At 39.6% G+C, this 14,952-nt stretch overlaps 1 protein-coding gene across 13 annotated transcripts in view; it reads right to left on the reverse strand.

The window, feature by feature from the left end:
- The window catches only part of GPBP1 (GC-rich promoter binding protein 1), an 89,582-nt gene that overhangs the window by 39,574 nt on the left and 35,056 nt on the right, over nucleotides 1-14,952 (reverse strand). For 12 of the 13 annotated variants that reach the window (XM_055112363.2, XM_055112368.2, XM_055112365.2 and 9 more), the window contains exon 3: nucleotides 9,434-9,553. The exons of the other annotated variant lie outside the window; for it this stretch is intronic. In XM_055112363.2, the coding sequence (XP_054968338.1) occupies nucleotides 9,434-9,496 (63 nt within the window). In that variant the 5' untranslated portion in view covers nucleotides 9,497-9,553. The remainder of the gene's footprint in view (nucleotides 1-9,433; nucleotides 9,554-14,952) is intronic. 13 annotated transcript variants of the gene reach the window in all.

A 14,952-nucleotide genomic window follows, 5' to 3' on the forward strand; every position in this document is an offset into this window, starting at 1 on the left:
AAGGAAGGTGGAGTTTTAACTTGTTTTGAGCTGAATTTTGAGGCGGCTCTTCTAGTACTACTTCACAATACCAGATGTCTGTGGATGGTAGAGAGCATGGAATGTCCATTGATTATATTGAATATTGATCCTGCAAGGTATTCTTGAAAAAGTTTCAACCATGATAAGGTACCACTGATAGCACCAAGAATTGGAGCTAATCTGACAAACTTCTGGAAAGAGTATAAAGAAAACAGTCATAGAGGCCGGGCACGGTGGCTCATACTTGTAATCCCAGCACTTTGGGAGGCTGAGGTAGGAGGATCAAGGGGTCAGGAGATCAAGACCATGCTGGCTAACACAGTGAAACCTGTCTCTACTAAAAATACAAAAATTAGCTGGGCGTGGTGGCACACGCGTGTAGTCCCGGCTACTCAGGAAGCCGAGGCCAGGAGTTCAAGACCAGCCTGGGTAACACAGTGAGACCCTGTCTCTAAGAGGGGAAAAAAATTAAGGACATTTTTTAAATATCAAACAAGCTGCAGAAAAACATTTGCAATATAAATGGCATCTGCTCAGTTCTGGGGCGCCATATGAAAAAAAAATTTTCATAAAAAATATAGTCAAACATAACCCAATATGAAAGGAGCTATAAATCACTAAGAAATACACTACATAAGCAATTCTGAGATAAAATTTCTAACACAAAAATATGCTCCATCGTCATTAAGTGATGCAAATCAAAACGAAATACCATCTTTTCATCTAATTTCACAAAAACGTAAAAATGAAAACATCCAGTGTCGCCGAGACTGAAAACCTGTCCCCCTCCCCATAAAACTGTAATGGGATTATAAGTAGATACGAACATTTTGGAGAGCAGTTAGGCATTATCTACCAAAATGTACAAACCTTCTGACTCAGCAATTCTACTGCTAGAAATTTACCTTACCATTATCAAAGAAATGCCCAGGTATTTCTACAGTCTAGTCCATTAATAGGTAATTAATTACATAATCCACATAGATCCACTCAACAAAAGTTTACATAGCCACTAAAAAGAGATGAATTTCCTATGACTGACTATAGAAAGATACTAGAGATGGTATCCTTGACAAAAAGGGAAAAAACAGTTATTTCATCTGTTTCTCCAAACTGCGATAAAAATATATTCTGGTGTATGCATAAAAGTAACTTAGCATTTCACTTCTGAAACCTAGTCTACTATCCTAATAATCAAGAAAAAAAGTTATTAAACTGATGAATTTTAAAGTCTGATACATATGGCTTCCTATTCCAGCTCTAGTATGTCTCAGCAAATTAATCTCTCAAGCTGAGTTCCCTCATCTGTAAATGGTGGGGCAGGGGGAGATAAGAGTGTCTACCATCTTAAGATTTTTGTTACCTTAATATAAGTGTTTTATTACAACAAGTAAGGCAGAGACCATCTCCATCCATTCCCTCTTACACTGCCTTTCTTTCTGGACTGTTTTTAAAAATAGTTTTAAGGCCAGGTACAGTGTCTCAAGCCTATAATCCCAGCACTGATTTCAAGACCAGCCTGGGCAACATAGTGAGACCCTGTCTCTACAAACAAACAAAAAAAACAAAAAAACAAAACTAAAATTGAAAAAAAAAGTTTCATTTAAAATTTTCTCTAAAGCCCAGAATACCTAAATAAACAATAAACCAAAAAATCTACACAGTAAACCTTCTCCACAGAAGTTTCAATGAAATCTGGCTAGGTACCTTCAGAACAGCAAAAATCAAACTAAAAGTTTCAATGAACTCGACTAGCAGTCTGGCTGAATTTTCTGATCCTTTTAGCCTAAAAGTATAAATAGCCTACATTTTCATCGCAAGCTGACACTGCTTACATTGTCAAAGGAAAGTTTTGGTACAGTAATACTAATCTTTTTAACACTGCCATAAAAGAATCAAAAAATGCTACTATTATACACTATAGAGAAAACTACAGATTATTGAATACAAACATGAAAATGTATTCATCATAGTAAAGTTCCACCACAACACATTTTTTGTTTAAAAAGAAAAAAAATCTCCAACTTTCTATTTTATACCATTCATCTACCCTTTTAATACCACAACCCCGAAATCTTTCATCAAACAATTATGAAGATACAGCATCCTGTTTACAGGGATTATTTTGTCATCCTTCCTAGCATAACAAATGGAATTTGCTAGTTATCTAAATTTGTCAATATCTGTTCAATATTCTTTCAGTAATACTTTCAAACTGCTGGTCAGGACCTATTAACAAATGATAAGATCAGTCACAATTGGCATTATTTAATGGAATTAAAAAAAACCCAGAAAATCACAAAAGAAAAAACTAGTGCGCCACAGGTATATAAAATTTGTTACATATACATGAAAATGAAAAGACTGTGTAAAATATCCTTCTCACTACAGGTCACAATCAACAGTTTAAAAGTCACTGCCCTAAATAAGAGATTTATACTCAGCCACATGCAGTTTAAATTTTTACCACATGATGGGGCTAAAGTTCTACACATCTCAAAACTACTGCCATACAGTTCTGAAAACATTTTTACCCTTAATTCAAATCTTCATGCCATCTTTTCAAACAAAAAATAAATACTGCCGTTTAATTTAAGTAGAGAATGCAATACTAATTAATGTCTGTTCCAATTACTCAGAACAATATTAAAAAGAGAAACAATGTGGGTAAACAAAAGTCTATGGCAGAAAACAAGAGGTTAATTACAAATAGAATTCATAAATGATGATTCTGAGAAAGAATAAGACAGAAAAGGTACAATAAAAGTATCACTAGAAAGTATTGTGTTTGTCAAAACCACTTTGGGCAAAGAAACAAATCTCAAATACTGCTAGTTAAGAGTTCAAATTGGGCGGGGTGCAGTGGCTCGTGCCTGTAATCCTAGCACTTTGAGAGGCCGAGTCAGGTTGATCACCTGAGGTCAGGAGTTCAAGACCAGCCTGGACAATATGATGAAACCCCATCTCTACTAAAAATACAAAAATCAGCTGGGTGTGATAGCAGGAACCTGTAATCCCAACTACTCAGGAGGCTGAGGCAGGAGAATCGTTTGAACCTGGGAGGCAGAGGTTACAGTGAGCAGAGATCACACCACTGCATTCCAGCTTGGGCAACAGAGCGAGACTCCATCTCAAAAAAAAAAAAAAAAAAAAGAGTTTAAATTGTCAACTATTTTCTAAAGCTAATTTTTAATTAGAAGAATTCAGAATTTAGAACTGGCGTTCCAAATTCTAAGAGTAAAACCATCATCATTATGAGGGCCTATATAAATTAATCAAGAGTCAGGTCCAAAAAGCATTGAGAATTTCAACGCACGTTAACAATTATCAGCCAGGCTCAATGGCTCACATCTGTAATCACACTTTGGGAGGCCAAGGCAGAAGCATCTCCTGAGCTCAGTAGTTCAAGACCAGCCTGGGCAAGATAGTGAGACCCTGTCTCTATTTTTTTTTTAATTTTTTAAATTACCAATCTTAACTTCAAGTTAACATTTAAATGAAGACAAGTATTTACAAGCTTTTTTTAATGTTTTGTGTATCTTTCCAGATTTTTTTTTTTTTTTTTTTTTTGAGACAGGGTCTCACTCTTGTTGCCCAGGCTGAAGTGCACTGACACAATCTCAGCTCACTACAACCTCTGCCTCCCGGGTTCAAGCGATTCTCCTGCTCAGCCTCCCGAGTAGCTAGGATTACAGGCACGCGCCACCAAGCCCAGCTAATTTTGTACTTTTAGTAGAGACAGGGTTTTTCCACGTTGGTCCAGCTGGTCTCGAACTCCCAACCTCAGGTGATCCCCCTGCTTCGGCCTCCCAAAGTGCTGGGATTACAGGCATGAGCCACCGCACCCGGCCCAGATGCTAATTTTTATTACTGTGCTTTATGTTAGCTATGAAATCACTTAAAAATTACAAGAAGTCTTACATTTATTTCAGAGAAAATGACAAAAGAGGAAAGCAGGAAACCCAAATGCATCCAGGCAGGACTGGGGAAAATGCTGACTTAAAAGACAAACAAGAGCAGCTCGGTACAAGGGAATTCCAGGGACCCACAAACGAATGAGAAGGTGGCAAAAGTCAATAACAAGAATTGATTTCAGTGGCTTAATCAACAGAGGTCTCCATTCCCCAACAATTTCAAGTACCTTTTTTTTTTTTTAATTTTAATTATTTGTTTTGTGTGTGTGTGGTTTTGTTGTGTTTTTTTTTTTGTCTTTTTTTGTTTTTTTTGTTTTTTTTGTTTTGAGACAGAGTCTCGCTCTGTCACCCAGGCTGGAGTTCAGTGGCGGGATCTGGGCTCACTGCAACCTCTGCCTCCCGGGTTCAAGCGATTCTCCTGCCTCAGCCTCCCGAGTAGCTGGGACCACAGGCATGTGCCACCACACCCGGCTAATTTTTGTATTTTTAGTAGAGACGGGGTTTCACCATGTTGGCCAGGCTGGTCTTGAACTCCTGACCTCAGGTGATCCACCAGCCTTGGCCTCCTAAAGTGCTGGGATTACAGACGTGAGTCACCACGCCCGGCCTCAAATCCCTTTTTTACAGTCTATGAATTTTTACTCATTTTACAGAATTCCAAAATGAGTCCTATGGAAAGATCACAGAATAGCAGATGCATCCTGGATTCTAATCTAGGCTCACACTAATCAGCTATGTGAAAACAATTCAGTTAACCTTCCAAAATCTGTATAAGGTTTAGATGATCACTAAGATCCATCTTCAAACCCTAAAATTATATTCTATAGGAGAATTTTATAACTTAAGTGTATCTTTTTCAACACATATGGCCAAAATTTATTAGGACCTGATAAGTCCTTATGCGAGAACAAAATTCCAAATTATAAAATTGATTCCGGGTCGAGCGTGGTGGCTCACGCCTGTTATCCCAGCACACTGGGAGGTAGAGGCAGGCGGATCACTTGAGGTGAAATCAAGTTATCAAGTCCCTGTGATAACTCAAGTTTATGTTAATAGTCACTTAGACTGGGGCCCCCAACAGTCTCAGCGCAGGGCCAGTAACAGGAAAAATCAAGTGATTAGAGGGTATGAACTTTCAGCCCCACCACCCATAGACCAATTGCTGAACACATGAAAGTGCTGGGAGGGTAGTACACCCAGACAGGGCATGGAAGCTCCACACACCACACCACCTCCCCTCACCTAATACCTCACCATTATCAATCTATTCACCTGTAACCTTTATAATAAAATCAGCAAATGTGTTTCGCTGAATTCTTTGAGCCATCCCAACAAATTGTTCAGACCCAATGGGGGTGGTTGCAGAAATCCTGGTTTGTAACCAGTGAGGAGTACTGGTGACTGGGACTGGCTATTGGCATCTGAAGTGAAAGCAGTCTTGTGGGACTGAACATTTAACCTGTGGGATCTGACCCTATCCCAAGCAGACAGTGTCAGAACTGAAATGAATTATAGGATACCCAGGTAGTGTCTGCTGGAGAACTGCTTTGAGGGGGAGAATCCAAATTATGTGGTTATAGAAGTGTTCTGTGTTGAGAGTAGAGAGGAAAAAAAGTGGGGTTTTTTTGTTTATTTTTTCTTTTACACAGGTCTTATAGTCTAGAAAAGTCAAAACACCTATAGGAATTACTTTAAATCAAAATGAACACAGCTTGCCTGAACCAAAAGTATAAATTACTATAAAAAATTTCATAAGTGAAAAGAAATTAACTAGTATTTATGAGAAAGATATTTTTAAATAAACTCTTAATCTGTGTGAAAATTTTCATTTATTTAATTTACTTTTGTAGAGAGACAGGGTTTCACCATGTTGCCCAGGCTGTTCTCAAACTCTTGGCCTCAAGAGATTCTCCAGCCTCAGCCTCTCATAGTACTGGGATTATAGGTGTGAGCCACCACATCTGGCCCAAGAGAGTCAATATGCTTTTTCTGAAAATGGTCATATTCTTAATTATACTGGCTCTTTGCATTCGCATTGTCTCATTATTTAGAGGCAAATATCTAGACAGTTACAGGTAGATCTTTGACCATTTGTAGTTGTGTTTTTTTGTGTTTTTTGTTTGTTTGTTTTGAGACAGTATTTCACTCTTCTTGCCCAGGCTGGAGTGCAATGGCACGATCTCGGCTCACCACAACCTCCACCCTCCCGGTTAAAGCGATTCTCCAGCCTCAGCCTCCCAAGTAGCTGGGATTAAGGTATGCACCACCACACCGGGATAATTTTGTATTTTTAGTAGAGACGGGGTTTCTCCATGTTGGTCAGGCTGGTCTCAAACTCCTGACCTCAGGCGATCCGCCCACCTCGGCCTCCCAAAGTGCTGGGATTATAGGCGTGAGCCACCGCACCCAGGCAGTAGTTGTTTTATGTTTACACACTAGATCATGCTGGAGGGAAGGCCCATCAAAAAGCTCCCCTAACAAAATAACTTGACCAAAAAAATTGTATTACGACTTTTTATCAGAATATGCCGCTATTTTCCACTTTGCAGACTATTAAAGAAATCACTAGTGGCATATAATCTATCAAAAAAGTCCATTTCTAGCATCTGCTTCAAAAATTCTTAGCACATCTTAAAAATAGACAATTTTAATAATTTGCACTCTCCTTGAATGTCTGTAAATGTACCTGTAAAAAACTATTCTATTTTTATTTATATAAGTTAAATCAACATTCCTTAGTGAGTCCTAATATATAACGATATTGCAAAATTGACATTATTCCTGAAATTGTAGTCATGAGCCATTCGAGTCTTATTTATATGAAAAAAAAAGCGTTCCAGATATATGAAAAGGCTTTGAAAAAATGTTCATAAGGAGAAAGTAAAGCAGGTTATCAGAAGAATAGTACAGAAACACGAAGTTTTCAGATTTTCTTAAATAAATGTTTCTTCATTTGCTATGTGCCCTTAGAATTATTTTCAGACTTTTAGTGTTTTTTGTTTTGTTTTGTTTTTGAGACAGAGTCTCACTCCTTCACCCAGGCTGGACTGCAGTGGCACGATCTCGGCTCCCTGCAACCTCTACCTCCCAGGTTCAAGTGATTCTCATGCCACCGCACCTAGCTAATTTTTGTATTTTTAGTAGAGACGGGGTTTGGGCCATGTTAGCTAGGCTGGTCTCGAATTCTTGACCTCAAGTGATCTGCCCACCTGTGCCTCCCAAAGTGCTGGGATTACAGGTGTGAGCCACCACGCCCGACCACGGTGTTTTGTTTTTTAATCGTTTTCCCCAGTTGTACTTGTTCAGACTAAAACTCAATTGCAAGAGTCTGCAGCACTTGAGCTACAACCAGCTACCCTCCCCACATCCAATCTGGGCAGCTGTAATCAAGAAGACAGGTTTCTTCCCTTCTATCATCTTCTAAACAAGGGGGGTACACCTTACTGGGAGAGGCAGACTGCCAACATTTCTCACCCTCTCCAATTCCAACTGAAGAAGTTAAAGTTCTGATAACTACAGTCGAGAACTCTGGAGCTCCTTTATTCCACCCAACCCCCACTCAGAGTGAAGGCTCTACCCCAGGTTCATCAGCCCAAGAACACTGAGGCCCTAATTGCTCTTGCTCCAGCTATCTAATAGGGCAGTAGTTTCACACTGGAAAAACTCAGATTCAGGCTATTGCTCCACCTAGCGCGTGGAATAATGACTCAAAGATTTTGCCAAGGGTAAGAAGCAGTCTCTCAAAGGAAATAACTTTATTCAAACACTAACAGCCCTCTCAGAAACAATGGAGATACTGGTAGTAAGAAAATAAGAGGCTCCTCTCCATGAAGAGCAATAAGCTGAAGAAGCAATAAGTAGTTTCACACTGGAAAAACTTAGAAGATTCAGGCTATTGCTCCACCTAGCGCGTGGAGATGACTCAAAGATTTTGCCAAGGGTAAGAAGCAGTCTCTCAAAGGAACTAACTTTATTCAAACACTAACAGCCCTCTCAGAAACAATGGAGATACTGGTAGTAAGAAAATAAGTAGCTCCTCTCCATGAAGAGCAATAAGCTGAATCACAGGCCAGCTAGTTCTGAATGAACCTGAGAAAGAGATACGTAAGGAGAGCCCTACTAGGGTCAGAACCAACCTCAGGAGACTGGGCCTCAAAACTACACCTGCCATAACTAAATTGGATCAGAGCATGGATCAAATTTAGGCCCTTCAGGCATTAATGAAAACAATAGAGCAATCAGCTGGGAATTAATGGAGCCTAACGGATGGGTTTGATATCAAATGAGGCAAACAGCTTTACAGAAAGATGGGGAAAGACACAGAAAACTCAGATAAATCACCCTCATCCCAAAGTGACTGTGCACAAACCCTTTACTCTGCACCTCAATCATTTTACTTTCCCTCATAAAGGAGATCAATATTTAAAATGAGTACAGCAGGGACTAAGAATAATTCTAAATCACCACATTCATGGAATTATGAACAAATTAGATAATGTTCAGCAAAGCACTCTGCAAACTGAAGTACATCATGTATGGTGGATATCATTAACAAGTCAATCCATTTAAGAGTAAAAAACGGTATAGAAAAAGGTAAGATGCTCTGTTCAAAGTATATGACTGGTAAGAATTAAAATTTGTGAAACTCTGATTACTACAAAAGACAACTTTGAAATAAATGGCTTAGTGTACGCTGATGGTATAATAAAAACTGACTTGTTAACTAATAGAACAGGTTGGGCACGGTGGCACATGCCTGTAATCCCAGCACTTTGGGAGACTGAGGCGGGCAGATCACTTAACGTCAGGCGTTAGAGACCAGCCTAGCCAACATGGCAAAACCTCACCTCTACTATTAATAAAAATACAAAAATTAGTCAGGCATGGTGACCCACACCTGTAATCCCAAATAGGAGGATGAGGCAGAAGAATCGCTTGAACCCAGGAGGTGTAGGCTACAATAAGCCAAGATCATGCCACTGCAATCCAGCCTAGGCGACAGAGCAAAGCTCTGTCTCAAAAAAAAAATTTTAATAGAGCCAACAAATTAAATAACTTAGATGTTAATATAAATGTTTTGGGTTTTTGTTTTTGTTTTGTTTTGTTTTGAGACAGTTTCGCTCTTGTTGCCCAGGCTGGAGTGCAATGGCGCGACCTCAGCTCACCACAACCTCTGCCTCCCCGATTCAAGTGATTCTCCCACCTCAGCCTCTTGAATAGCTGGGAATACAGGCATGCACCACCACGCCTGGCTAATTTTGTATCTTTAGTAGAGACAGGGTTTCTCCATGTTGGTCAGGCTGGTCTTCAACTCCTGACCTCAGGTGATCCACCCACCTCAGCCTCCCAAAGTGCTGAGATTACAGGGGTGAGCCACCGCACCCAGCCACAAATGTACTTCTCTGCAAAGATATTATTACTCCTCCATGACTTAATTACATTTGTGTAAAAAATGAATGCAAGAGAAGCAGACAGAAAGAAAGATGCAGAAAGAGTACCTTTGTTGATGATGGTGGAGTAGGGAAATTAAGCCAGGCTGGAGCAAAGTCATGCTGCGCCATTTAGGTCCAGTCTCTCCAACTCAGTGAAACAAGGCTTCAACACCTCATGGCAAGTCCCTGTCACATAAAAATGGAAGGAATTAGACCTGCAGCTCCTGGCCAAAAATTAGCGCCTTTATATTACAATGATCTTACTACTTACTACTATAGGATTCTATTTATAATGAAAATCTAGAAAAGACAAAACTATAGAGATAGAAAATAGATCAACTTGGAAGGGGGATGACTGCAAGAAAGAAGATGGAATTTTCTGGGTAACTGAGTATTATCTTGATTGCGGTGGTTATTACAACTGTACACATTTGTCAAACCTCAAATTATAAACTTAAAACTGGTTTTTTCATAAAGTATACCTCAGTATAGCTTTTATTAAAAAGTCAAATAGACAACTAGACATCAAATGTTTCCTGATATAACCCAAAATGAAATACAGAGTACCATCTATGATGTAGTCTTGTGCCCACCTAAAATAAAATTTGAAATCTGATTTAACTACCAATTAGCAGGACATTCAAGATGGAGAACAAGTTAAAGGACATCTGGGGGAAGTGATAATCTAAAGGTTAAATGAACTGGTTTCTACGACAAATAGTGGCTTTTAATGGGCAGATGAACTAAGAATCCTTTATGTGAACAAATCAATCTTAAAAAAAAAAAGAAAATTATGAAACAATCAGAACTTTGAACATAAGCTAGATATTATTAAATGGCACTAAGGAATAATCACTTTAGATGTGATAATGGTGTGGTGGTTATGATGTTTTAGAAGGAAGACACCGGCCAAGCGCAGTGGCTCATGCCTGTCATCCCAGCACTTTGGGAGGCCGAGGAGGGCAGATCACCTGAAGTCAGGAGTTCGAGACCAGCCTAGCCAACATGGTGAAACCACATCTCTACTAAAATAAAAAATTAGCTGGGCATGGTGGTGGGTGCCTATAATCCCAGCTACTTGAGAGGCTGAGGCGGGAAAATCACTTGAACCTGGGAGACAGAGGTTGCAGTAAGCCAAGATCACGCCACTGCACTCCAGCCTGGGCAAAAGAGCAAGGCTCCCTCTGAAAAAAATAATAAAAAAAAGACATATACTCAAATCTTTACAACTAAATTGATGATACATCTGGACTGTTCTAAAATAAACCAGGGAATGGTCCTGGCATTGTGGCTCACGCGTATAATCCCATCACTTTGAGGGAGGGGGCTGAGGCAGACAGGTGGATCACTTGAGGTCAGGAGTTTAAGACCAGCCTGGCCAGCATAGTGAAACCCTGTCTCTACCAAAAATACAAAAAAAATTAGCTAGGTGTCGTGGTGTGCGCCTGTAATCCCAGCTACTCAGGAGGCTGAGGCAAGAGAATTGCTTGAACCCGGGAGATGGAGATTGCAGTGAGCCGAAATAGAGCCACTGCACTCCAGCCTGTGCAACAAGAGCAAAACTCCGTCTCAAAAAAAAAAAAAAAAAAAAAAAGAAAAGAAAGGTTAAGAGTAACCAGATATAAAAAACAAATACAAGTAGTTAAAACTGGCAATGTAAGTGAAAATGTTTAAATGCTCAATATGGGCTTAGGGAGAAAAACTCTGATACAACTTGAAAACCTTAAGAGGAATTCCAATAAAACACTCATGAAACAAAATACAGGTTTTAAGACTATGTCTAACCAAAATATACTGCACATCACAAAAATTCAGGTACTCAGAGTCCTATTTATTTCTATTGGCATTAAATGTCAAAGTCTTGTGGAGTAACAATGAAAACTAAGGTGTCTGAAAATTTATAAAATATTTTCATCTTTTAACATGAAGTTAAATACTAAACGGTGCTTTAGTATTTTAGTATTTAGTATTTAGTATTTACACACTTTTCCAACAACTTCCTGGCCAGAAACTTCAGAGAACTTAACCAAAAATGGGCTGGGCTCATGTATAATCCCAACACTTTGGGAGGCTGAGGTGGGTGGATCACAAGGTCAGGAGTTCGAGATCGGCCTGGCCAAAATGGTGAAACCCCATAAAAATACAAAAATTAGCAGGGCACGGTGGTGGGCACCTGTAATCCCAGCTTCTCAGGGGGCTGAGGCAGGAAAATCGCTTGAACCTGGGAAGTGGAGGTTGCAGTGAGCCGAGATCGCGCCACTGCCCTCTAGCCTGGGTGACAGAGGAAGACTCTGTCTCAAAAAAAAAAAAATTTTTTTTAATTAAAATTGATAAATTTTCAAAAAGGCATATCATACAAAATGGTAAAAAGTTATGTAATGGCCGAGCACGACGGCTCACGCCTGTAATCCCAGCACTTTGGGAGGCCGAGGTGGGCAGATCACCTGAGGTTGGGAGTTTGACCAACAAGGAGAAACCTCGTCTCTACTAAAAATACAAAATTAGCCGGGCGTGGTGGTGCATGCCTGTAATCCCAGCTACTCAGGAGGCTGAGGCAGGAGAATTGCTTGAACCCGGGAGGCGGAGGTTGCAGTGAGCAGAGATCGCGCCACTGCACTCCAGCCTGGGCAAGGAGGAAACTCCATCTCCTCCAACAACAACAACAACAACAACAACAACAAAAATTCCCGGAGGCAAACCACTAAAATCACCTATTCATTTCTGCAATGTCTTTATATTAACTTTAATTTAAATCTAGTTCTTAAAGTATGGGCCTGGTGTGGAGGCTCACACCTGTAATCCCAGCACTCTGGGAGGTGAAGTGGGAGGCTCCCTTGAGCCCAGGAGATTGAGGCCAGCCTTGGCAACATGGTAAGACTCCCGTCTCTACAAAAAATTTTAAAAACCGGCTGAGTGTGGTGGTCCATGCCTGTAGTCCCAGCTACTAGGGAGACTGAGGGAAGAAGACTGCTTGAGACCAGAAGTTTGAGGCTGCAGTGAGCTATGATCACGCCACTGTACTCCAGCCCAGGTGACAGAGAAGATCCTATCTCAAAAAAAGAAGTTAACTCATGTTCTGAAAAAAGATTAAAAAAAAAAGGCAGTATTGTTATGGCTATGGCAGTTACACAAGTATATAAAGGCTAATTAAAGTTTCACAAGTTCCACACCACTCGTCTTAACTGCATTGTGGCATCTGATTTTGTCTCTTCTTCCTTTCCCTGTGTATGTTATGGGTTGAACTGTGTCCCCCCAACCAACAAGATTTGTATGTTGAAGTCATAGCCCCCAATACCTCAAATGTAGCAATATTTGAAGATAAGGTCTTTAAAGAAGTGATTAACTGCAAATGAGGCAATTAGAGTGGGTTCTATTCCCATCAGACTGTGCCCTTATAAGAAATTTGGACACATGCACAGATAAAAGGACCACGTGAAGAGGCAGCAAGCAGGCAGTCATTTACAAGCCAAAGAGAGAGGTCTCAGAGGCAACCAACCCTCTGCTGATGCCTCTACCCTGAACTTAGAACCTCCAAAACTGAGAAAATAAATGTCTGTTGTTTAAGCCACCCAGTCTGTGGTATTTGATTATGGCAGCCCTAGTAAACTACAAACAACTTTAGAAATAGACCAACTAAAATGTTTATGTATTAAATATTTCCTTTACACATACACAACAACCAGGTACATACAGGAGACAACTACCCTCCCCCTCAAAAAAGGCAAATCAACAGTCCTACTAACAACTGAGGAGTCAGGATTCCACAGCTTATTAGAAATCTTCTACTGGCCCCCCAATACTAAATTTGACTGGCTTAAAAAAAATTTTTTTAAGAAATCTACTGGATTCTGTCATATCTGAAGGTCCCATGTGGACATAAAGAGTTTAAGATACACAAATACTGCTAGTATGAAAACCCTAATTTTTTTCTCTGTCACCCAATTTACAATTTATTCATGACATCCATGAAGAATAAAAATTTCCCTGGGAGAAAGTTGGTTCTGAAAAAAATAAAACCTAAGTGTACATCTTTAAGTGCACATGCCTGACTTTTAATTTTTAAAAAAAGATTATTCTTCAGACTGAAAAAGAATACACTTTGGCAAAAAATACACAAATAGATGAGACTTTTTTCTCTTTCTTGTTATGTTTTATTTCTGACCCTACCAAATTTGTGCCACGTTTTCAAAGAAAAACTTACTCAAATTGATTTCATCAGAATAACAAACTGTCTTTATAATGATTTCAGAAAACTTTAAAATAAGCTTTAAAATCACAAAGACCATCAAAAACACCCAAAATCAACCAATAGCTAAGGAATTCTAACTACAACCAAAGTACTGAGTAAAAATCCTCAATGAAATACTAGTAAACCAAATCTAGCAGCATATTAAAAGGATTAAACACCATACAAAGTAGTATTTTCCCAGGAATGCAAGAGTGACTCAACATACAAAAATCAATCAATAATACACCATATTAATAACATGAAAGAAAAATACCAAACGATCATCTTAATTGATGCAGAAAAAGCATTTGACAAAATCTAGCACCCTTTAATTATAAAAATACTCAACAAACTAGAAACAAGAAGGAAACTTGCTCAACCTGATAAACAGCATCTATTTAAAAAAACCACAGCACATCATCCTCAATGGTGAAAGACTGAAAGCTTTCCCCTTAAGATCAGGAACAAGACAAGAATGCCCTGCTTTCACAAGCTCTATTCAACACTGTAGTAGACGTTCTAACCACTGCAACTAGGCAAGAAAAGAAATGAAAGGCATCCTGAGCCACCACAGTGCAAAGCACCTGTAGTCCCAGATACTTGGGAGCCTGGGACGGGAGAAGTGCTAGAGCCCCACAGTTTGAGGCTGTAGAGTGCTATAATGGCACCTGTGAAAAGCACTACACTCCAGCCTGGGAAACATAGTGAGACAGTGTCGTATTTTTTTAAATGGCATCCAAATTGGGAAGGAAAAAGTAAAATTATTCCTATTCACAGATTACATGATCTTATATAAATTCTAAAGAGTCCAGAAAAAATATGTATTAGAGCTAATTAAATTCAGGAACGCTGCCAAGATACAAGATCAACACACAAAAACAGCTGTCTGTGTATACACTATTAACAATCCAAAAAAGAAATTAGGAAAACAACTCAATTCGCAGTAAAATCCAAAAGCATAAAATACCTATAATAAATAAATATAACCAAGAAAATGTTAAGACTTGCACACCAAAAACTATTAAGACAGTGCTGAAAGAAATGTTAAAAGACCTAAACAGAAAGACATCCCTGGCCCGGCACAGTGGCTCAAGCCTGTAATCCCAGCACTTTGGGAGGCCCAGGCAGGTGGATCACATGAGGTCAAGAGTTTGAGACCAGGCTGGCCAACATGGTGAAACCCCATCTCTACTAAAATAAAATATTAGCTGGGCATGGAGGCAAGCACCTGTAATCCCAGCTACTTGGAAGGCTGAGGTAGGAGAATCGCTTGAACCCAGGAGGCGGAGGTTGCAGTGAGCCGAGATCACACCATTGCACTCCAGCCTGGACGACGGGGTGAGACTCTGTCTCAAAA

Source organism: Pan paniscus, chromosome 4 (assembly GCF_029289425.2).
Source record: "Pan paniscus chromosome 4, NHGRI_mPanPan1-v2.0_pri, whole genome shotgun sequence".
Lineage (NCBI taxonomy): Eukaryota > Metazoa > Chordata > Mammalia > Primates > Hominidae > Pan > Pan paniscus.